At 38.9% G+C, this 25,770-nt stretch overlaps 1 protein-coding gene across 3 annotated transcripts in view; it reads right to left on the minus strand.

Moving 5' to 3' along the window:
* Positions 1–1,635: 1,635 nt before the first annotated feature.
* Positions 1,636–25,770, minus strand: part of banp (BTG3 associated nuclear protein) — a 34,976-nt gene continuing 10,841 nt past the window's right edge. For all 3 annotated transcript variants that reach the window (XM_080874804.1, XM_080874803.1, XM_080874805.1), the window contains 5 exons: positions 24,495–24,616; positions 22,359–22,430; positions 20,320–20,364; positions 6,480–6,620; positions 1,636–2,708 (listed from right to left, as the gene is read on the minus strand). In XM_080874804.1, coding sequence (XP_080730930.1) covers positions 2,592–2,708; positions 6,480–6,620; positions 20,320–20,364; positions 22,359–22,430; positions 24,495–24,616 — 497 coding nt within the window. In that variant the 3' untranslated portion in view covers positions 1,636–2,591. The remainder of the gene's footprint in view (positions 2,709–6,479; positions 6,621–20,319; positions 20,365–22,358; positions 22,431–24,494; positions 24,617–25,770) is intronic.

Here is a 25,770-nt window from a genome sequence, read left to right on the forward strand (position 1 = left end):
CTGCAACTTATAAAACGGCAGTGAGTGTATGTGGATCCCTTTCTTTTATATTACGATATATTGCGGATAATACCTACTGCAAGCCTGTCAAACAGCTCTTATTAGCAACTTCTCTTTTTATATAGTCTGTTTAAATAATGAATAAAGCTTCAATTTTTAGACCTTCAACCAATAAAAATGGACATTTAGAAGCTCGTGCTGTTTTATGATGCATATAACAGCAGCCATGCTCCTGACTCTGGTCCAACACAGTGATACATCCATCCAGAATCCCCACAATTTCATCTATAAAAATATTTTTTCTCTGTTCATGCGTAACAGAAACCAATTCAAAGGACTGAGATGTTTCTAAAAGCCTTACCTGTGACCTTTTGGAGTAGAGTGAATGTGAGACAGATTTACATCTGCATTTGTCATTAACACACATGGTTTAGAAATTTTTGATCCAAATATGATCTTCACTCATTGCTGAACATCCTAAGGGACGCCTGCCTGTGGATGATGTAGACAAAGAGCAGATGCCAGCAGACCCACTGTCTCTGCAGGTGAACACAGAGCTGCTGAGAAAAAAGGGAAAGATACACGCCTGCTCTCTGCCTGTCACTCCTCTCCTCCTCTCTAAACACACATTCCCTTTCCAGACAATCGCATCTCTCCATCTATCATTTGCTTCAGTTGTCAGCAGGTTATCTTAGAGGCAGCCCATGAGAGAGCCCATAGTTATGGTACCAATTCCAGCTCCTGAATAGAGTCCATAGTTGTAAAAGTGAAGAGCAAGGTCTATCCCGTTCCAAGTCCAAGATTTAATGGAGGGCTCACTGTGAGCAGGGGGTTGTGCCAGCATTTCAACTCAGCTATGGCAAGGGATGCACTCACCTGACTATCCCATGAAATTTTAGCCCAGCTTAGTGCATAACTTCAATGCAACTTCCAAAAGGAAAAGAAAACACAAGTTGAGTGGGAGAAGAGCAAGACGTGGGAGAAGCAGTGAGGGGAATGTACAAGATGAAGAGGCTGTGTGAAAGGACTCAAACACAGCAACAGACTGAAAGGAAACAAAAGGAAGCAGCCAAGACTATGAATGTTGTTTTATCGAGTTCATTTTGTCGCCTAACTCTTTTCCCCACTCCAAAATACACTATTACATCATGCTGACCATGGGAAACATATCCCAACACAGTTGAGTGTCTCGCTCATCTTTTTTTTTCTTAGTCATTTCTTGAGGATCATTCTAAATAATAAGAGTCCTTTGTCTTTACTTAAAGAAAGGCATAGACACGCAGTGGGCACAAAAAATGCAGTCACAGTTTAAAAATTATAATGAGGACTAAACATAAATTTATAGTCTCCTGACAAAAACCCTGTCGAGTGTATGGAAAAGCTTATGTTTGCTCTGTATTTTGTTAAGGTTCCTGACAGTACAGTAGCCTAATCCTACACTTATTGATGTTGACATGATACAGATTTACTTCAAAAATAGCTAATAAATTAGCTCAACATGAAACAAGACCTCAAACCCCAACTATCATTTCAGACTCATTTCGATTGTCTGTTTGTAGTAGATCAAAGCGAAGTCATGTCTTGGAGCTATTTTGATGACCATGTCTGATGAAAAAAAGAGAGAGAGAGAGAAACTAGAGGGGGAAAGCTAAACAAAAGCACACTTTAATGGCAACCACAAACATGTTTTATTCACATGAATGGATGTCACAGAGACAAAACTGGGGGATATAAACAACTTCAGGGTTTCCCTGGCTGTCTATAAGCAACTTGTACTGTCTACCATTGACCCGGTCTCTTCCATTTCATGGCCTTCTACCTCTGGAATTAAATCTCCCCCAATATTTCAACATGTTACAATTAGATAAACCAAAAACAAACAAAGCTGTATGGCTGAAGCAACATTAAAACAAGTTGAACAAAATAAAGTGTCTCACAGCCAGGAGAGATAATATGGACCAGATCCAGGTGAGTGTTGGGAAATCAAATCAATTAGGACAAAGAGCAGCTGTCCACAGCAAATTCTACTTTCTCCTTCAGATCATCAGACAAGAAGGGACGAAAAAAGGAGTGCAGTGCTGGTTGTTTTGAGGAATTTTCAGGGATTTTTGCAAACCCTCTGCGGCATCTCAGGGTTAGTCAAACAGCTGAAGTCCAAATAACCCACTATTTTCCAAAGCTGATGTAAACAAGTACTGGTGCTGATGAAGTGGCAGGGTGATGGTGTCCAGGAGCAGCACCCTCCTTGAAGAGACAATAATCCCGCTGTGTATTCTTCGGCCTGTCAGGTCATTATAGTGATGAAACCACCAGAAGGGGCCACAGTTGATTTTGAAGCATCTTGGTCTTTTCACAATCTCTGAGCATTTCCACATTGCGACATCTGGCTAACAATGAATTAAGCAGTTTGCAAGGGGAAAACAGAAAAAAGGCTCCTCTTTGTTTTATCCATGACCTTCAATATTTGTTAAAAGACTATCTAACTTGAGTGCTTGTCAGACTGTATGCATTTGTTGACCCCCAATCTTCCATAGACTCTTCAGGTCCTGCTGTAGGGAAAGATTCTAATCTTTGTCAAACCAGATGGACTCTCAAGTGGCCACAGATGTCACAATCTGGACGATCTCGCCATTGTCTCCATGGATAGCACCCTGGATGGCCTCTTTCACTTCCATGTCTGCCTGCAGGGCTGGTGCCAGCTCAGCAGCCTGAGATAAAGAAAAGAGAAGAGATGAAATAGGTGACAAGAAAGGTGAAAATACAATAAACGTTCAGTACTTTTACTGAATGTTCACCAGGTAAGGGGGACTGAGGACCAGTCTTAAACCAGTCTTAAGTTCTCTGAAGAGCGGAGTATATCAAAGGGTTATTTCAGATGATTTGGGAGGCTCCAGAGAGTATTCTAACTGTTTATTTTTTCCTGTCAGACAGTCTATTCTCTTGTGTAACTGTAGCTGTTGTGTTGCTCTCATAAAAACCACCAAAATCCGTTCACAAAAACAATTTTACGTGACAGAACGTTGCAGCTGATCATCAGCTGCTGTGACTTTAGTGTTTAAACACAAACATTTGGATCATAACTAACATGTTAAAAGATCAAAAGACATGCAATAACACAAACTAACCAACTGAAACATAGTTGACTAAAAAGTACCCTGATCTCAAAGGAATATGTTTCCCCTCAGTTGAGGCTGGGACTTTCTTTGTCAAAAGTTTATGCCTTACTGTGGGAGTGGATCAAGTCTCCACTCATTGCTGCATCACATCCACCCTCTGTCTCACCACTTCCCTGCCTTTCTTAATCCATTCCTACCAAATGAAGGTACAAGAAGCCAAAAGTTAAATCTTTTTTGGTTTCTTATATAATGAATCTTGCCCTCAATTTAGCTTCTTTGTTGGAATTAGCCCTTGAAATCGGATCACTTTGCCAGTAGGGGTACAAGCAGTTAGAAGCTGGGATTATAGGCACTTTTAGGTTAACACAAAGTAGTTATCCATTTCTGACATGGCAAGTGGAAAAAGTGCTGGCTTGTAAAGCTGCCAGGAGGTCCAGTTGTAGGGAAGCTAGACAAAATGATGTTGGTAAGCAGCTATACGCTTTAAACCTCATATATAAACATCCCAAAATGTGACGAACATTCATTTTCACGATATGGGAGCATTTTCTCTGCGTACTAGTCAAATATAGTCACACAATATCATTGCCTCGCTACAAAAGTCAAGTGAGATTGACACAAAAAGCTGTCTGCATTTCATAAAGCCCATCCTAAAATCCCAAATGTGTAAATGGAAGTGGTCAGAACCCAACTTCCAGGGAGTGATCTTAAATTAGCAGGACCACAAAGGCACACAAGGAGACAACTCTGGAAAAAAAAAAAATAGGGTGAATTTACATCTTTTAATGGCTGGAGTCCCAAAACTTTGCGGTCACACCTTGTAAAAGCCTAATGACACCTATCACAAACAGATTGACAAGTGGAGAAAAACAAGAGGCTAGCCATTTGGATTTAAATGCTTCCCTGACTGTCTCTATAGTCGATGTCAGATGTATCGAGTTATTGTGTGTCTAAAAGCCCTGTAAAAGAGGAGGTTCATGACTCAGTTCTGGACGATGACCATGAGGAGTGACTCATTTGTTCCTCAAACACACATCCAAGGTTCCCTCAAACACACCTGCAGCGTTTAATTCTCTCTCCAGCCCAACGTGCTGTCACAAGACAACAGCATTGACTGTAGCACAGCTGTACCATAGCAGCACACACAACACAAACATGAGACACAGCGGCAGTAAAAATGGCAAGTTCAGCACCTTTGATTCCAAGTTTGTTTGTTTTGTTTTTTAAATGAGAACTGAAAGACTCTTAAGCTATCATAGCACAGACCTAGCTCTACCCTTGCAAATAACAAATGGAAGAACGAAAATATGTAACATGTGTACTAAAACCAGGCTGCCGGTGCTTTGCAGTCTCAGCTTTAAACTGTGTCACAGTTTAGCCAGAAGTTAGAAATGCTATGCATTCTTTAGATAAAAAATATATCGCCTTGCATTGCGCACCACTTCATATGTCTAATGGAAACTATTAAATAAGAAAAAGAAGAAAATGCAGAGAAAACTAAATGCAAAATCTGGAGTAATTTTCCAGCATGTTGCATGAATGCTTCCACATGTGTGTAAACAGATGAGAGCCAGTGTCTTGACTTAGCAGACTGCAGAAAAGCAGGAAAAGAAATAACCTTTCTATGAACTCTGAAGAGAAAGTTAACAACGTTTAAACTAGGATATCAAAACAATACAGCCTACATGTCCTTTGTTTTATTAGGTCCTTTCGGGTAAAGTTTTTCATTTAAACCTGGAAAAATATCAATGTTAGCATACAGATGTGTTTTAAAACATCTTAGAATGGGAGCTTAAAGTCTACTCGGTTAATAAACACACCGCTGTTTATGAGCAGTTTCAGTCTGTTGTTGAGCATGTCCACATGCTCTTGGTGAACCCCAGCTCTACTCAACATCAACATCACACTTGTGACTGATCAGACTTCTGTCAACTTTGTTGATATCTGTCAAGATCTGTGTACAATCCAACATTAGGAAAAAAATGAGCTCATTTTAGATTTAAAGGTTCATTCAAACAAATCACTTGTGTAAACAAACAGCTTGAATTCTCACTGCGCACAGAAATATAAAGTACAGATTCTGAAATACAGTACATTGAGTGGCAAAAACTTTGTGGGCTCAGTACACAAATAAATTGTATAACAAGGCCATCAGTATGTGTATAATCCACACCCAAAAAATGTAATCAGTATAAAATGCTCTAACTACTTTCGTGTTCAAATCGGCAAGGAACAGATTATTGAGACAACTATGGACAGCAATTCCTTACTCAAAAGGCAAAATCTTTTTTTTTTCCCTTTCAAATCCACTGCTGTATGGCTGGTCAGCACATTTGCTCTGCATTTCTTACAGGGAGATGAATAAGCCTGTCCTGATTCATATCAGGACAGGACTGGAACCAGAAGTAGGCTGAAATTCCGCCTATTTACATTATCACACCACAAAAACCTGACTCGTAGCACACGCGTCAAGGAAAAAAGTAGGAAAAAAAGGACTAAATATTCATCATATCTGGGGAAAAGAAAAGATGACAGAACAAAGGAGACGTGCATTTTTTGAAGGGTTAAAGTGACCACTTCAAAGACTACAAAGGCAAGTGTCTGCACAACATCCTGATTCCACATGTGGCTGTTGCTCAGCAAGCTCACTCATTGAAGGATTTTAGAAATATCTACTAATTACTACTTTCTCCCCTCTTGTAACATTCCACCTCAACTTGATTATGTTTAATTACTGTTTGTCCAAACACCTGTCATAATGACAGAAAGCAGAATGTATGCCATTTAAGCGATGGTATAAGAAAAGGAGAAAAGCAGATTTGGTGTACCTACAAGTACTTTAGCTAAATTTTTGAAGCAATATTTGAACAGCATAATGAAAATATACAGTACATTTACTGCCTCTTCATGAATGGTAAAGCAGTTCAATAAATACATTTAAAGGTAGAAGACTGTACATTTCCTTTTCGAGCAATAACTGCAAGCTCCAAGATGCATCCTAGCTCAAGAAAATGAAACCAGCCCCATTTGGATTTATATACATTCTTGATTCTTGAGGTAATTTGGCATCTTAATGTTTGTTTGTTTTGTTTACGGAGTCTGACTGGCATCATTTTAACAGAAAACAGATTATATTTACAGTTTATTTACAAACTAGACAAAAGTGATCAACATCAAAACAGACATGACATGTTTTCTTACAGTATTCTGAAATGCAATATTTATTGTGGAATAACTAAAAGCAAGCAATAAAATTGCAAGATTACTACTGGGGGATCTGTTCCATGAGGCTACTCAGTTACACTCAATGTGCTCTTTGCGGAGTTTGCCTTTTTTTGGAGGGTGTGTGTGTTTGTGTTTTACCTGTACAGCAGCCGTGTGATCTGCAACAGGAGCTAGTTGGACATACTGCACTTGGATGTCAGGTGGGAGTGGGGAGCCCTCCACTGCTGTGGCTCCTCCATCAGCTGAAGCGACAGCTATCAACTGAGCTCCACGAAGCACCTAGAGCAGAAAAAGAGTGGCGATGAAAGCGGAAAGGTCAAACACAACTGGGATTTTTAGTCCTTTCTCTGATTTTTCATGAATCAGTTAGAAAAACTGAGCTGAATAAAACATATTCAATACGTTTCCCCACTGCCAAGTGTAAAAATCCATCATAAGAAAACTCATTATTTTACAGCAAACGCAATAAGAAACAACCACAGGAATATTTTATTGATGTCCTATCTGATGTTTTTTATGTCTTTAATGATTACAGTCATCACTGAGTACAAGCATGATGACACACAAATGCAGCAAGAAACTTGGCAACTAGGAACGAGTCATGTGGTGGCATAAATAAACATTTCATCCCCACTGTTCTCACTTCTCCGCATCCCACTCTTGGGTTATACATCACATCTAAGAGAAACTTTATGATCCAGTCATTTCAATTAAGTTCTGTTTTCCTGGGTTCTATAATGTGTTATGCTCACCAGCAATGTTTTTTATTTGGGTTCAAATTTAGAAAAAGAAAGGAAACTGTTGGAGAATGGTTAGTGAGACATCGCAAGGGGATCCTAATCTCCCACGGCGCTGAAAGTCAGCCAGACAACATTAGAGATCTGCGGTTTTGATGCTCTAATTACAGAGCAGTGCAGTGCAGCTGGAGTGTTGTTGAGTAGAGCTTTAGTTCGTTGACGTGGTTCCTATAGATAGACTGCAACCACCAACAGAGAGGATTGCATTGCATGTATACACTTGCAGAGCACTGCTGTTAATTTGGACAACAAATCTTTCATGTGACAACAGACATACAAATTAACATACAATCATCCTGTCAACACAAGCATACAAAAAGAGAGATGGAGGGAAATATTCACTAAGCTTTGTGCTTGTGCATGGTTTGAAGAAATGCATTTCAACATGACCTGACAGCAGGATCTTATTGATATTTTTTTTCCTTATTTCAGTGATGCCTGGAAAGCTTTTAGTTATGAGAGCTCTATACTTCGGTCCTATTCAAGGTGCCCTTAGTGCTGAGATAATCTTGCATATGCTTAACACACACACACACACACACACACACACACACACACACACACACACACACACACACACACACACACACACACACACACACACACACACACACAGGGCCAAAAATGCAAGCTGGCAAAAAAAAAAAAAAAAAAAGGAAGGAAAAAAAAAACTCATTACAGATGATGTTTGCTGCCCTGTAACATCCCACACTGCTTCCCAACCCCCCAGCCCAGCCATTACTTTAAAGTTCTGAGCTTGTGATGTGCCCCAAAGGTTCAGTTAACCACCCCAGTACCCTCCGGCAAGAAGTTCTGCCAATCTGACCACAAAATGTGCTGCTTCACCACCACAGTATGTTAGGCCAAGCCAGCCCGATGGAAGCTATTAGTGTAAGAAATCAGTCTGACTCACTCAATGAGATAATTAGGACGCTTCAAGGACAGGAGTGGATCGAGGCTAAGTGGGCTGACCTAGTATATTTCCTAATGTTGTAAACCTCAACATCTGGCAATAAACCCATTCTGATTCTGATTCTGATTCTGATAATCTAGTCATCTGTTAGATCTGGGTCAAAGGAATCACACTGAGTGAGAACCTATAAAACACTGAAATATTTAGAGCCTTAGCCTGGAGTTTTGGTGTAAAGACGACTCATACGTTTAAAAAAAAATGGATTTCATGTTCATACTCAACATGTTAAGATATTACACTTTTATATCTTTACTATAAATCTGAAACTGAGGCCAGCAGCCAGCCAACTTAGCATTAAGACTAAAAAATCCTGATAGAGCTAGTCGTCTTCTTCCAATCTTCAAACTCAGTTTAAATTAAAGCTCCCTGCCTTCTGTCTCCAGTTATATGTTTATTTAGCATACAGAAACGGTGTATAATGCTAACAATTCTGGGAAACATTTGCATTTCCTTCTGTGTCAAACGACGTTTACATTCTTGAAACAGCCATCATATTTTAGAAACTATATGCTAAAAGTGTTCAGACAGACAGCTCGGTGAGAAACTAAGAGGAAAGATCCACCTGCTTAATGGTTTCATTATGGCAGACATCCATTGCATCTCTACAGTCTCTACTCTTCTATTAGGGATCAAAACTGGCTTCTTTCAAGTGCTTGTCTGTCTGAAATCGTACATTGAGTATGTGTGCCTGTGTGCATAAACTCAAGCATGATCATACGTCAGTACTTACTGTATCTAAGTGTACAATTACCGGGGTTTAAGGGATGCTATGGTTGACACATGAGATTGTAAACACTTGTCTCACTCAATTAACGTCTGAACCTCCATTTGAGAGCAGTTTGCATTCTCAGCTGTGAGGAGCAGCCCACAGACTCACAAAAGCATTTACAAAGTTGGAACAGTGTGTGAGATCTCTGCAGCGATTACACACGAACTTCTCGGGTCCATATCCTGTCCCACGACTTTCTTTGTCAGAACAACTCGTCTCCAGTATTTGAGGATAATACTGTCATGCTTGGCTCTAAAGTATAAAGTCAGTCTAAAACAGCAAGACAAAATGCTCTCGCTCATAACAACTAAATCTAATCAGGGGATAAATTGTGGTTTTCTTTATCTTTCTCCCCCATTAGCATAAATTATAGTTTTGTTGTCTATAATTACCTCAAGGTTGGAAGTTTATATAAAGCACTATAAAGCAATTCTTTGAGTACTGATGATAATTACCGCTCATTCAGCTAATAGAACATAATCATCATTAGGCTGGTTGGCAATGATGCAAAAACAAAGATCACTTTAATATATCAAGAAAAGTTTTCACGAGGTAAAAAGTTATGATTTTTGTAAATTAGGCTGAATCAACAAATAGACTGTAAGTAGAAACAAATTATACATTATACAAGGTGAGAAGTGTTTGTACTTGGAACACACGAGTCTCCTGACACTGAAAAAATTTACTTGGCCTGATTGCATAATAACATCGGTTTTCAACTACGATTTGGAAGAAGTCACTTAAAACGTTGCCCAACATATTAGATTTGATCTAGGGGGCTTAATTTGTCAGACATAGGGGCCACCAGTGGATCTTAAGAGAATAAGTTACTGTTGACCTCAAGGTTTTGGGGATTTGAAGTCTTAAATAATCAGTTTGAATGGCCGGCCACCTTCATGACCAAGTGCCAAAGAGAAGAGCAGCCAGGGAGCATTAAAAGCTATGGTACTGCCCCACAGTACTGGAGAGAAGAGCAATTCTCTGTAGGCTTTGTTAGCTATCACGGTCTTGAGAGAAAAAGGGAAGAAAAGAATAAATCTTTTGCTGATGCTGTAATGCTTTCAGTAATGGATCCAGGACGCTAAAGAAATACAGCAATGGGAGAGGAAAGACAAGTGAACAACAACAGCAGCCTGATGCAGAAAACATTCGCAACTCCAACAGCGAAGGAAAATAACGAAAAGGATAAACAAAGTTCTTTACCAAGTCTTCATTTACTTGCTTTAATTCAATTTAAATTTTTTCTGCATTCACTTCATATGAAAGTAGTTACACTTGATTTACACAAAGGTAATGGGTGTTAAGAAAAAAGACACCTCTGAATACCCATCCTCATCCTCAGTCACCATCCAAGAGTAATGCAACAGTGAGACAACCAGCATTCACAAGGCATGAGCCAGATGCAAGCTGGCATTAATTCCCAGTCTTTCAGGAGGTCTCACTTAAACTCAGCTGTGGATCGGGTGATGCTATGAGTCACCCTGTTAGCGTGCGTGTGTGTCTAAGTTTCTAAATATTGTGCTTCCCTTGCTAAAATTACACTGGGAATCAAATATAGCGGCATAGAAACATACCCTCTATTTATCAGGAAACAAAATTCATACCGACTATATTGTAGCAAAAGAGACCAATAAAAATCTGGTTCCTATCACTCCCGTAGGAATACCGCCTCTTCTTTCAGATCTGGAGAAAAAAAAACTAAACCAAAACAGGGAAATGAAAAAAGAAACATTTGGACTTTGGAGTGCCTGGAACTTCCTCTCTGCTTAATAGCCGTCAACAACATCTGCAACAGCCATTCCTGAACAGATGTCCAAGCAGAAACACTAGCTCCGGGTGGGTAGGTGCGGTCAAAGTGGAGGAGTGGGGGGCAGGGGGAGGGAGTAAGGCCTGGGTTCAACTTGGCCATAAAGATGGCCATAGACACAGAAGTGCTCTAAGTGATTGTTTTGTGTGAACTGGGGAAATGATCACACCGACTGTAAAATGTCTCACTGCAGTCATTACCGCTTTGTTACATATGCCTTTTATTTTACTGCTGAGTCTTACGCTGGCTATTCTGATTTCAGCTGGACCTCAGATTGTAATGTGACTCAATGAAGTCAAAACACTGAAATTAAAAACTATAGTATTGATTTTTCCCCTCTATGTTTTGAGAATTACTCCACTCATTTGTTGATGCATCTTTACCATATATTTCTGACAGATATATCTCCTAGCTAAATATACTTCTTTGAAACTTGTTATGTATGCTATACATGAACTTGTGACCTGAACCAAAGCTTCCCATTTCCACCCACACCATCAAAGTGTTTCTACACTAGAGCTCAACACCTGCAAAGAATCAAGCCCTCCCTTGCATCCTTTGCTTCACAACTCCCACCAGCAGACTGGGAGTCGGATTCAGGCAGGGCTCAGAAAAGTTTTATGATAAAACCAACTTCACTTGAGTTCTGATCCAGAGCAGAAAATCAAAAGGGAACTGATGACAAAAATAACAGCTGTAATTAAGAATAGGGCCCCTTAAACATGAAAGAGAAGTACATTTCATTGACGGTTTTCACTGTTCTCTAGCATAAATCCAAACTTGGCTTGCCTAATTGACCACGCCATTTTTATAGCGTCAGTAAATTTCATGATTTAAAAGGATGCCTTTATCATGTTTCCAATTATTCTGTTTAATTCAATGGAGCCAGGGAAGATGATAAATACAGGTTGTAAAATTCAATGAAGAAAATACAGCACTGCCCAAACTACCCATCGCAACAAGATCCTTTATCTAGTTAGATTTGCAAACACGCATTATTGAGGCCAAATGTAATTTTCCTCAGTTGTCTAAAGCAATGCATCTTATGTTTGTTTTCAATTGTGCCACTGTCCTTTTAATACATAAATACAAAACAAAGAAAATTGCAGTGAAAATTAGATCTCACGTACTGACATGTCCAAATTACCTCTAGCTGACCCTTTAGGCTTCCAAAGCACTTCCATAACAGAAAACCTTAAATGCACTCGGCGCCTTTGACACACACCAGCCAAGAATCCAACAAATTCAAATCTCAGATTTGTTGCGAAAGACATCTGTCATCTTTCATCAGCGTGTAGCTTATTGGGAGTCTTTAACTCACTGATGCATCACATCAACTATGAATCTATTAGAATTACTTTTACTGCTTCCTGTAGATTTTCCAGTTTCAGTGAAATAAAGCTTGGGTACTTCTACCTCATCCTTTCTCTGGAGTTTTTATTTATCCAACACACACAGATTAACAGAAAGCATTTACACTGGTAACCCCATTTTGGAGGTTAATTTTAAATCAGGGAAGTTGTTTTGCTAAAATTGCCATTCTTTACTGTAGTAACAGTAAAATCAGGGTCTGCTGTAAATATGTCAAGAATAATTCGAAAGACTGTTGAACGTTAGTCTCAAAATTATGACTCATGTGTGATAAATTCACTAATTAAGAAATTTACATGACAACGGTGCTTCATGGACTTGGTTACAGAGGTTGCAGCATTGAATGATGATGATGGAGCCATCTATGCCTGACACTGGTAAGGCAGATATGCACCAGGCCTGTGCTGAGGGTGACTCATACTGAAATGCATCTAAGACATCTGGTCTCTCTTACTCACACAGCCAGCGACACAGACTTTGCCCACACAGACGAAAGAAAACACCACTGGGGGTATCCTCCTCTGAACAACTCTGAAAAGCTCACTTACAAATACCCCCTCCCTCCCACACACACACACACACACACACACACACACACACACACACACACAAAGAACTAGGATTCCCCGATCTGTGTCCCTTTATCTCTGCCCCATGATGCCACAAGACATGAAGCAGACCACTTCTTTGAAACGTGATCCACCACTAGTCTTCCAAATCCTTGAAGGCTTACGTACAATCCACTTATACTAAACCCTGGTCATAAAACATTTTGTTTGTATCTTTTAATTGTTATCCTGGCCCAACATTGTCAATCACAGGAATTTCAACATCCCCTTAAATACCAGAAACCACATTTCGGAAAACAACTTGGGCCATGAGCCAGCAGTCTGATTCCATCACACCTTGATTCTGTGAGGTTAAGCCTACTTATTGTTCAAACATTTGCCTTTTGTGTAGAAAGGAACAAAAACACATTGTCCTCACACAGCAGACCTGCAACAACCCTAACCAACAACAGGCAACAAAAGTGCTTACAATATCATAAGTTCACAAAGCTCGAGTCAAACATAGTAATCCCCATTTCCTCTTAAACTCTACTTTCACTGTCTTCCTGTACTCTTCCTTTCCTTTCCTTTCCTTTCCTTTATCCCTATCTTGTCCAGTAACACTGTGTGCTTCCCTCACCATCACCCTAAAACTATTTGTATCTGCTCTATGTTTGAATGTCCTGGCAGAAAAGACTGGAGGGACCAGTGCAGAGCTGGACTCAGTTCTATGACCCAGTTCTCATACCGGCCATGAACATTGTTATTTGGGATGTTTCAACAGATGCACCAAAACATGCGATGACAGAAAAGGATGGCAAACTTTCAACTGAGGGAAAATGAGGTGGGGTGAGAGAACAACATGTTTAAAACCCCAGATGGGAGGTAATCAGGTCCATCATCGATAAATGATGCAGGCAGATGATGGGATCAGTAAATTTCGTAAAGCTTTATAGTAGTCTCTTGAGATGTGCTGCATTTACAGACTGACATAGCTTAGGTTTAAAGCCATCTGACTGGAAGAGTCCTCTAATAACCCAAACTGCATGTTTTAATATGAGATTCTTTGTGTTTGCGATTCACGTTCAGTGGAATCAGGCAATGTTTGGAGCTGATTCGCTTCATGTTCTATTTATTGACATTATTGCAAACATACGAAAATTAAAAATAAAAACAATGAAATCTCTTCTATAAAGTATCCACTTGACTGAAGTCCAAATGTGTCAAAGAGTATCAGTTGGACATACACAAAAACAAAGACAAAAACAAAACAACCCCCACCCACACAAAGCAATGCATACAGTCTTACTAGGAGTAAAGTAGGTTGTTAACTGTGAAGTTTGTACCGTTGGCTAAACTGCCAAAACAAAATAACTGAGCAGGAAGAGCCTTGGTCATGAAGACCCACCTGCCGCTCTAGCAGAACCTCAAGAATTCTAATTTAAAGATGGCAGCTCTCCATCATTCAGGCCTTTATGGCGAGATGGCAAGAGTCAATCTTGCCCGCAGACCGCTTCGACTTTGCTCAACATAAATGAAAGACTGCAGAGCTTTCAGAAAAAGATTTGCAAGCAAGATGTGACGAGCATTCGTCTGCTTCCAAAAACCAGTTTAGCTGAAGTTTACTGACTTGTCTATTCAGAGATATAGATTACATGCAGTGAAGATTCGAGCACATCAAATAACATTAGATCAAATAAAAGTTTAATAAAGTAAAATAAAAGTATTTTTGGCCAGTATTGCTAAGAATGTTTTGCATTTGAATATCAGCTCAAAAGCACAAAAGATGCAGTTATTACAGTTTTGCAGCGGGTATCCAAGAAAAAAATAACACCTGCACGTAGAACTGTCAGCAGCCATTGTGAGCATACTGTATTTGCCTGAGCCAGGCAATAGTCCAGCAGAGGGCACAATCTCCTCCTGTGTTTTTAACCAGTTATACCTGGTACATTGCATTTGTATTACAGAGTGTGCTTTTGTTCACCAGCTCAGCTGGTGTCTGTTTTTAAATCATCAGCATTACAAAACATGTCTTTCAGGCATTTTTTTAATGCCTTTCCCTCCCCATATTTTCTCTTTTCTCCTGTTCTCATCAGTCACTCCTTTCATCTTCTAATCCTCCATTTGGTCTGCATCAGTGCAGGATAAGATCACAGCAGAGATACAGAAGGGCATAAGATAAGAGGCTATGGCAGACAGGCAGTGCAGTAAAAGGCTAGTTATTTTATAGCTTCATGGTCTGCCTTCTCTTCCGTCCGCATGAGAGGGTTTTATGAGCAATTTGGGAACTTTGGATCGCTCTAAACCAGTTTTGCTCAGACTTTCAGCTGGCACAGTGGCACCAAGTTCATGGCTGAGTTGGCACAGACTCCCATGGTAGAAGTAACAAAAACATCTGCATCCATAATGCACAAATGTATACTATAGTGTAGATGCAAAAAAAACAAAAAAAGCAACCCTCTACAGTCATCTGTACTACACAATGGCTCAATCACACTAGCATGCAAAAAATGGGACTTGCCTCACTGTGACTAAATTGGTGGTTGTCCAGTGATAGCATTGAATTTTTTCATATTCAGTGCCCAACTTGAAGTAGCTGCAGTGACCAAGTGATTGCTCAAGGGGCTGATCGTGCAGCACTCAACTTGTGGCTGCATGTGATCCAAATGGTCTGACTTATACTGACAGCAGTCACTCTCGGACGACCTAGCAAAGGTTTCCAAATAACTCCCCTTACTGTATTTGGGTTATATTCCTATATAGAAGTTAAAATCCATATGTTAGCAGTTAAATTGCTGTCCTGCAATAACCATGAAAGAGGAATTTCTGTTTCAAATCTATGAAGTACATGCTGGGCTCTGAATATAAGTAGTTAGTGTGAATTTCCGAGTATGCATATGGCAGCAGATTTATCAAAGTTAATCACTCAGTCGATCAGGTTGTAACTGCCAACTTCACCCCATTCAGTTTCAAACTGAAAGCAGACCGTCTCTGTGTTATAGATATTTTATTGCTGTCTTAACGCACTAAAGTCCCTTTGGCAACTGACTGCAATTGGTTGCACACCTGGTTAGAAGCATTTCAAGCACCATTTCAAAGGTAACAAGATCAGAAAATCATTGCACACAGTAACAATCATTTTGGTCATGCAGTTGTCTCCTGGACTGTTTTCCCTAATGTGGCTGTAGCATTAGACAAACGTGCAAAACTAAGATGTGTGCCGCACATTTCTCTTCTCACTGCATGGACATAGTCTCTAGTAGCAATACAAAAGATGATAGATGGATAGACGGTAGACTGCCAGCAAAGCATGTTCTGTATAGGTATATACTGCAAATGTATTAATAATCCAACAAAACTTAGCCTTACTTAAAGGAGAAAGGACACTCTTTTGAGGATGCCACATTTTAGATAGAGAAGACAGATGTTTTTAGAGACTAGTAAAGGAGGCCATCTATATCCACTGTGAATTACCATTTTTAAACATAGGTGGTGGCTTATGGCACCAGCTATCAGCCGTGTTGGGGCAATGTTTCATAGAAGTTTCACCTCTCAGCCCCAGCGACAGGAGTAACCCACAACTTGACTCGTGTGATGACTCAGATCTATAGGTGTTTAGCAACTCTAAGGAACACCTTGATTGAGACAGCCCCAGTAGGGGTTTAGTACCCGGGACTCTCCACCATTGTTCTAAAACCAAAGAATCCAAAACTAGAATATCAATATGTTTCTGTGAACAGGCAGTATTGTCTGTTTAGAACATAAAGGTAGATTTGAACTCACAAAACATGCTATTTAGTAAAAACGTGTTAATATGAGAGTTTAAAAAAAGATCGATTTGGCAAAAACTCCAAAATTAACCTGTCCACTATCTTTAACAGTCCCTGGTAAAGAGACAAGGATATAAATCAACAGAAGAAGTTATTTAACATCTTTCATGATAAAGCTTGTAAAGCCAGATTCAGACTCATCATCCCAATGAAAGATGACATCGTAATTTGAAACTTTAGGAGTGATTATTCAGACTATACAGACTGTGACCAGATATGACTCATATAAAGTCTACTCGCATAACAGACTGATGAGACAGAATAATGCAAGCCAGACCACCTTATAAAAAGGAAATAAACATGGATTAGAAGTCCCCAAAAGAGCTATACAGTTATTTAGAAAAAAAAATAAAAATCAGTGCTGAGCTGAAAATTTGACTTTATTTTGATGTGGGTATCAGGTCCAAATATAGCTCAAATAGTACCACAGAGTGTAAATATCTAACAGAAAATGGATGTGGCAGGTAGCTTTTAAAAGACAACCATAGCCACAACTACACTACATAAGTGTAGTGAAAGTTAAATAAAGAAGAAGTGGTCCCAGAGTGAGATAAAAAGATGGCTTTTCTGTGATGAATTGCGTAGGCTAGGTTACACCAACATAGCCTCAGCACTAGTCTGCCAGATTACAAAAACACTGACATCATTCATAGTCCATTTTTTTTTTTTTTTTTTTTTTTTTTTTTTTTGCATTCATAGTCCATTTGATGTAAGGCTCTCTGTAAACAGACAAATTACACATTTAAGAAAATACACATCAGGATCAAGTGTGATCTTTACTGTGTGTCTGAGGTTCTTAACAAATGACGTTCCAAGACACACTGCAGCAATCATAATATAGCTATAATCTGTCATTTTCCTGAGTAAGTGCTATTACTACTAACATACTTGTGGAAGCACCGTTTCTTTTAAATGGCTCAGTGATTTAACTGCATGTTATCAAGATTTAAGAGTTGACCCAAGATTTGCTCTCCCTCCAGTGCATGAGAATATGAGAATTTGTAATTGAAGAGATACTGCCATTGTCGCATGTAACTGGATGTGTGTGAACAACTCGACCTACAACATGAGGTCTAGCAGAGTAAGTCACTTGGTGTTTGTTTTGGAACAATTCTGATATCTTTTTACAAACCCAACAAAAATATGAGCTTTAAAAAAGGGAGTGATAAGAAAAAAAATAAAGGAGCTTTTCATTGGAATAGACTCTCAGATACCCCCTGAGGAATACAGAGCTTTTAGTTCCTCTATCTTGGGATGCAACACACATGAAAATCCCCCACAAAAAATACAGTTTCAAAAGTTACATTTTTTTTAATCTATGCCATGCAAATCATGGTGTATACCACAAAGAAGAGCTAACCCCAATGGCAATCTGCAAGAGTAGTTCATGCACTCTTTGAACTCATATGAATAACTGCTGGAAATGTGTGTAATGGGACAAAATCTAAACCACACTCTAGCCAAAACTCCTTCTAAGATCTTAGAGAGAGACGGAGAGGAATGCTGCTGTCAGGCTCACCAAACAGGTCATCTGAGGACATGAACACGCATGTGTGAAGAGAAGGAGCATATGGATGTGTGCTGACTACCTTAATCAATTGACAACACGCACCAAGCTTAACAGTCAATAAAGGAATACAAACAACAGTAACAACAACAAAAATCTGATATAAAGCAGATGCATTCATGCAACCCAAATGTATGCACATCCAGAGTAAATGGCATCTTGAACCTATGAGGGAACTGAGTGATGGGATCATAATCAGACTATAAAATGAAGAACTGACCAGCTGGAAACAAGTGGTTTCAGCTGCTGGCTGTGGTGTAACTCCTTCTTTGCTCCAGATTTTGAGATATTATTGATGAGTGTATCTGTCAGACTCCACAACAAAGACTTTAACTGAACAAACACACACATCCACACATGTGCAATAACACTAAGTGCAATAATCTTTTCTGGCATCGTTGTATTTTTACTCAGTTGTATATAGCATTCGTATTCTATTTTTATCTTATTGTATATTTTTATTCTATTTTATTCTACTGTATATAGTATATTATTTTATTCTATTCTGTACAGCTGTGTACTGTATTTATTCTTATTGTATTCGAATTTTTGCGTCATAACTTTTGCACTGTCCACTTCCTGCTGTGACAAAACAAATTTCCCACGTGTGGGACTAATAAAGGTTATCTTATCTTATCTTATCTTATCTTATCTTATCTTATCTTATCTTACCATATTGGAAAAAGCAATTACCATACTGACTGCATAGATGGGTTGTTACATTACATTCTTTACCCTGGTTACTGGCATAATGTGTACAGAGAAAGCCTTGTTTTATTGTTTCCTCAGTTTATGATAAAAACAAAATTATGACCAGACTTTATAAGACAACAAAATTTACGACCACGAAAGCCTGAATTTTAGGCTACAGATTATTTTTGACTTTTTTCATAACAAACCCTGGAAGAAACCAGTAAATCGACAGTGCTTTCAAACACAATAGCTTTTGTTTATGTGCAGAATGAACTGCTGAGACACCGAAATAAAATCCAAAAAGGCTGGCCTGAGTCACCATTTTATAGCTCTACCAAAAATTACCATGCTTTCATTTTATGCTAGTAGAAAAGTATGCTTGCACATATTTGACTACCCCATAGTGTGCCGTACCTACGGGTGACATCAGATTGTTTGGTAAAAACGTTTTGCAGATGACAGCATGCTTTTTTTGTGCTAGGTTGGCAACCAAAGTGTACAAACCCAGCAGCCATGTGATGCACCATAAGATAAGTTAAAGATGGGTCTGTGACGCACCCATCTCTTAATTGCCTTTAAAAAAAAAAGGTAAGTAAACAATCTCCTTTTGATGATCCCAGGAGGGAGTTTGTGTAGCCTCCATTCAGGAAGAAAAGGCCCTCTGAGGCTGTTACATAATCACACCTGTGGTAACAAAATAGTATAACCACCAGATGGAGCGTGAGAAGGCACTTCCTTCCCTAAAGCCTAGCTTCTAGACAAACATGATGAAATAATGAATGTGAAATGGTGGTTGTCTTCAGGCATCCATATGTGGCATGTATCGGTGATACACAGCCAACGCTGCTTTGATCGAGACTCACTTGGATCTCAGAGGAAAGAATAAAGGAACAGGAAGGGCTCTCAGTCCAGTGACAGAGAAGGAAAGAAGGGAGTGGTATGAACAAAGACACGGACACCAAGAGCACAAAAGACATCTTGCTCTGTGTGTGTGTGTGTGTGTGTGTGTGTGTGTGTGTGTGTGTGTGTGTGTGTGTGTGTGTGTGTGTGTGTGTGTGTGTGTGTGTGTGTCTAATTAGTCTATCCTGAAACATACTGTGTTGAAACATAAATGGGACACAAGCTTTTGTTATTTGACACCTTACCTGGTTCATTGATCACATTTACATTATATATGAATGCCAACAGAAAATATCTCCTCAAAGTCATAATGACCTGCTCCATCCTTTAACCTCTAATCAGACAGTGTAATTGCAAACATAATCCACGAAGTATGAAAATATGAGATATATATATTTTAAAATCTACAGCAAAGATCAGTTAGTGTTTTATAACATCTTTTGAGTTGCTGTCAGTCTGAGAACCCAACCCAAAAGCCTCTGGATTTAGCCTTGCCTGGCAACTGTCAATTTTTCAGGACTTTAATCAATTATCAGTTGCTGGCTTTTCAGATATCCTAGATATACTTAGGACTTCCTATTCCATCTGCATTTTCCCCCCCACATATGTCAAGACTGCATTGCAGTGCCTCAAAAACCAGAAAGCTTCCAATACCAAAAATCGTGTCCCTTGCTTACACATTCTGCATATTCATACAGAAATCTTGCTTAAATGTGTTCTTACCTGTCCATCCTGGCCAACATGCACCTGGTGGATTTGGAGATTTCCCTGAAATTGAGAAATGTCATGTCAGTCAGCAGCCCTATGTTTTAATATAAAGACTTTGGTTTAACTACTTTAAGAAGCTGAAATCACATTAAGTTAAACAAGTCATTAAACTATCTAAGCCAATCAGATATGCAGTGTGAAAAGGTCAGCATGATAAGTTCCTGCCAGTGTTTGTACTTGAGAGGAGGTGAATGGAACATCCATGTATTTTCATTTCTGGATAGAGTTCGACTCCCTGTTAACATAAAAAGAAATCTGTTTGCTCTGACATAAGTGCATGATTGTCTCAGATCGAGATATAGTGGCTATTAGAAAATCTCTAAACACCCACAGTGATATCAACAGGACCATTTTGCAAAAGGATATTATACAAGACACATTTAGCTATCCTCAGGTCTCAGCTGTTTCTGCTCTAGCTAATTTTATCTCATGTATATATGCAATACTGTCTGAGCTGCCATATGGCCAGAGAGCAGTGTAATCTCTCAAACAGCTCATTTCCTTTTTAAGCACACTAAAACCAATCCCTTTGATGAAAGGGGCCCGTTCCTAATGAAAACATATTCTGTGAGTGGCAGTTGGGAGAAGTGGGATTTTGTTGCTAAGCTTTGAACTCCAAAAAACAAACAATAGCATGGAATACGAAAGAGAAAAGACAGGGGAAAAAAATCTGGGCTCAGCCACAAAGTGCAGGAAAGGCTTTAGTGTTTTCTGCCTCCAATTTACTCAGTCTCTCTCCTTCAATTGTGCATTTCTTCCTCTAAGTGTCCTCTAGGAGTAGAACCGAATAGGAAATTAGAAAAACACTTGCTTAAGGTGTCAATTGCTTTTGCAAAAATGCCGAGCTGTCAAGCATGTGTGGCCTGAATCATATACAGTATGTGATTACATGTATATATGTGTACACAGACTGGCGCCTTGAAATAAATCTCTCTCCCACATCCTTTAAAATCATTAGCAAAGATGTTGATGCGGAAATTCCTCTTTAAAAGTCGGGGTGGTTTGGAGTTAGAGTTTGATTTCAACTGACAGGCTGTGTGCGCGCATGCAAGGATGTGTGGTGGGGAAAATAAGCCACCTGGGTATTACATGAAAACAAAATTCAAAACCTTGTGCATAATCTGGCAGATAGCATATATAAACAATAAGACGTTCACTGAAAAAACTTTACTTTGGCTAAAATTCACTAATGTCTAAAACGTCTAGCGCAACACCAGACAAGCAGCTAGCTGCCAGCTAATTGTGTGAGCAAAACAAACATACAGGTTCTTGATAAACTTGTTTAAATTGCTTTGTAGAAGTAGACTAGTTTAGAGACTACAATAAGCTGCTTGTGAGATTACAAAATTAAACAGCCATTGTAAAATCAATGTAATCAGGACAATTATTCCACACTTATGCTTTCTTATAAGACATTGTATATTATGCTAATCAGCAGTTCTCTTGCCGTAAGAAGTTGGCACTGAATAGATGTAATGTCGTGCAAAAAATTTATTTTTCAAGTATTCCTTTGTTTATAGTTAAACAAATGCAGTGGAAATCATACCAGTCCTACCATTGACTAGCTAAAATGAATAGAAGTGGTTGTTTTTGGTTGTTAATCAAAACAGGAGATTCTTCCAGCTCTAACAAATATTGTGGATAATTTCAGATAGCTGTTTAAACAATTCAAATCACAAACATTAACTAAATTCAAACAATACAAATTAACATTGTGAACTTCCCCCACAATAACATACACAGAATTGATTTTCTACCCCCGAAACTTAACTCTGCTTAAATTTGACTTAACTATAAACAATAAAGAAAGGTAGGTATCAGCAGACGGCTGACTACAACCACTGGTGCCATCGTTCTACATAACAGTCATATTCTTTTTAGATACATGTTTAGTGAAGTGAATTTAATAAATCTAGAGAAGTGACTCAGGGTGATTGTTTATTTTTCTTTTCTATTTTACAACCCCTCTTTCACGGGCGCACTTGCACACTAACCTCACTGTCCTGTGTGATCTGCACCTCCTCTCCTTGTGGTACCTGGGCTATGTGCAACTGCCCCTGTGGAATCTGAGACACACAGATGAAGATGAGATATAGCTGAAGCTAGAACAATTTCATGAATATGATTAAAAAAAAAAAAAAAAGTTAAAAGGTATGTTTATATAATCTTCATAACCCACAATAACAAAATTGCACACAGTGGTTAGAAAGTCTTTTTAGGTTAATTCATCCACTTTGGGTTTTCCCAGTCATCATTACTGTAGAGCAGGGATGTTGGACTCCAGGCCTCGAGGACCGGTGTCCTGCAGGTTTTAGATCTCACCTTGGGTCAACACACCTGACTCACATGATCGTTACCAGTCCTCTGGAGAACTTCAAGACATGTTGAGGAGGTAATTTAGCCATTTAAATCAGCTGTGATGGATCAAGGACACATCTAAAACCTGCAGGACACCAGCCCTCGAGGCCTGGAGTGCAACACCTGTGCTGTAGAGTGATAACAAAAAATGTAAAAAAGAAAAAGAAAGAAAAAAAAAGGAAAAAAAACCCAGTTGTGACTAAAGCTTTCAAACCTAATGTTAAAGCTAAAGAAAAATAAGGAATTGACCTTCGATCCAAGATCAAGATCTACTGGAGATCACAGCCCGGGTTTGATTAGTAGTACGAAGGTTGAACAAGCGACGACTTTTAAGTATTTCTGTGTTCATGATGGGTGTGTGCATGATTTAGCGCTTGCATTTTTTAAGAAGGCTTAGGGTCCATGGAGTGAATAATAGCCTTATGTTACTATTTTATAGGACAATTGTTGAATCTATTATCTGTTACAGCATCTCTACATGGTTTGGCAACCTTTCCATCAAACTCTGACCCAAAATTCAAAATGTGAAAAAAAGGGATGGAAAAAAGGTACGGGGTACCAAACTGTAAGTTAAATAGCTTTAAATTTTCTCTACTGCCATTATTGATCAAATTACTGAATGCTAATAGATGGAATTGTAAATGAGAGTTTGTATGCATCTGCTAGCTTACATGACGTGTTTCCCTGGCTTGTCCAAGGTAAATTTCTCCCAAGGGAGACACAATAAAGGCTAATCTAATGTAATCTAATCAAATTATTTGCTAAACAACTAAGCTGCTCTATTTTGGGAAATATAATTTGATGATGATAAATTACATTGAGTTACTATGGAATGATGGTTGCAATGCTCAATCACTCTTTGCAAGTATTAATTTCTCCTACTGCATTAGGAGTACTAATAAATTTTAGGCTCAACTGTAGTCTTTAATACTCAGATGTAAGGTTGGATGGTCTTCCCTACAGGACTAAGTTATCATATTGAGAAGGTGTTGCAATCCCTCTCTCACTCAACAATGTGAATCCTTGAGACCATTACTTGCACAATCCTACTCAGGCAGGCAAGTAGGGAGAACTCCTGACAATCTTTCTCACCCACCTTTCCCTGAAAGCACTTCCTGCCTGTCTACCCTGTATTTTTTATCATCTATCTGTTCCCTTCCCAGGGAAGTGGTCTGTCACGAGTACTGCCAAAACTATGCATCATGTATAGTATGATGTAAACCAGAAACAGCAGAAATACTCATCACATTGTATCCACATAGGCTTATCAAACCTGTACAAATGAAGTTTTAACACTAGAAAAAGAAAATATAAATTAGTTCCTTCTTGAATAACCCATCAGGACTCTGAATATATTGACATTGTGACTCTTGGTATCTAACTCTGATCATCTATTCTGGGTGATTTCAGAGCTGAGGGAACTAAAAGATCCAGTCACTTCCTCTATCCGCCTACCTATAACACTGTACTGGGCCTGAACGCAACCTCTGACCATAGCATCTGTTCATGTACATCCCATGAGTCACTGGTTCACTGACATAATTTGCACTATTCCTCCAGAATGCTGTAAGGGTAATTGTAGTGGGTGGTGTGACCCATTCTAGTACACTATGAACTCAGCTCTGAGGGCCTCTTAGATAAAGTACACACATGACAAAGAAAAGAACAGAGATATGAGCAGAAAGATTTTCTTCTGTTGTGTTTGCCAATCAATAAAAATGTTTTCTTATGAATTTAAAGAGAGTTGGAAATAAAAAAAATCTGACACTCACCACCTGAACTTGTCCATCTTCACCAATACGGTGAAACTGGACCTGCTGATTGGCCAATGTATAGTGCAAGGTTTGTTGAGTGGCAGTCTCAATGTGAGCCGTTTCTTCTGTGATTCCTTCCTCTAGATAAGAAAAGCAATAAGATTAGTGATGCACTCATGTACACAGTAAAAACAGGTGAGAAATAGCTTTCAATGGATTCCAGGATACATAACCAAATTCTAATAAGAAATTCTGGATCATCCTAGGCCATCCACAGAATATTACGGTTTTTAAAATGTATCAGACACTTAAATATACATTAAAGACTCCAGAGAATCATCAAACAGATTCATGGTGTAGCAGCCAAACTCAGGGTCTGGGGTTTGTTATCAGAACAGCAGTCTGAAAGCCTGACCAGACCTGGCCATCATCCCACGGAAATGCACAACAGCATCTACAGAGATGTCAAATAGATATCAGTACCCTCATCCAAAGTGGAGCCTGGCCGCAAAATAAAATATCACTTTCTCGTTTTCAATGTTTAAATATAAAGTAATAAAAGACCTATTTACAAGAAGTGACATTAATGAGAAAAGTAGTCGGATTGCTTTTTTAAGCATGAAAACAAAGAAATTTGCAACATGAGGAAGAACTCTTGCTTGGTAAATTTTGGACTCTATATGATAATTGATTATTAAATATTCCAGTTCTGATTTATGCAAAATGACTAATTTGTGTTTGTGATTTATGTTATTGGATGCATTTGCAACTAATATTTTGCATTGTACATTCTGGGGTGTTTGTGGCTCATAAAGGCGGGGCCTGACAACCCACACCTAATTTGTGCTCATGGGTTATTTGGGTTTCCCCTGCAGTCTTACATTTCTCTGGTCAGAGGTGAGAGGTTTTGACTCACAGGGAGGGAAGGACTGCAGGCATTGTGTGCAGATTACAACCATCTGCAGAAACTGCTTTTGGGTTCCGGTCTTGAAATAGCTTTCATGTAGCTGAAAATAACTAGCTAATAAATAGCTAAAATAAGATGAAGCAAAGTACTCTGTGTCTCTGTGGTTGTTGACTGTTTTCACTCCTGCCAAAAAGCAGTTTTAAAAAAAAAACGTGGAAATTGATTTAATTCACCCTTTGCTGCAAATAAGGCTATCTATCCCAAACCATTATAATAGTAGTGTTTTTTTCAATTCTCAATTTTGGATTCCCAAATTTGCCTACTAATATTTGCTCCTGCAAAACACTGAAGTGGGATTCATGGTCCTATATAGTCATCCGTTTGCAT

This window comes from Rhamphochromis sp. 'chilingali' (genome assembly GCF_963969265.1).
Source record: "Rhamphochromis sp. 'chilingali' genome assembly, chromosome: 2".
Classification (NCBI taxonomy): Eukaryota; Metazoa; Chordata; class Actinopteri; order Cichliformes; family Cichlidae; genus Rhamphochromis; species Rhamphochromis sp. 'chilingali'.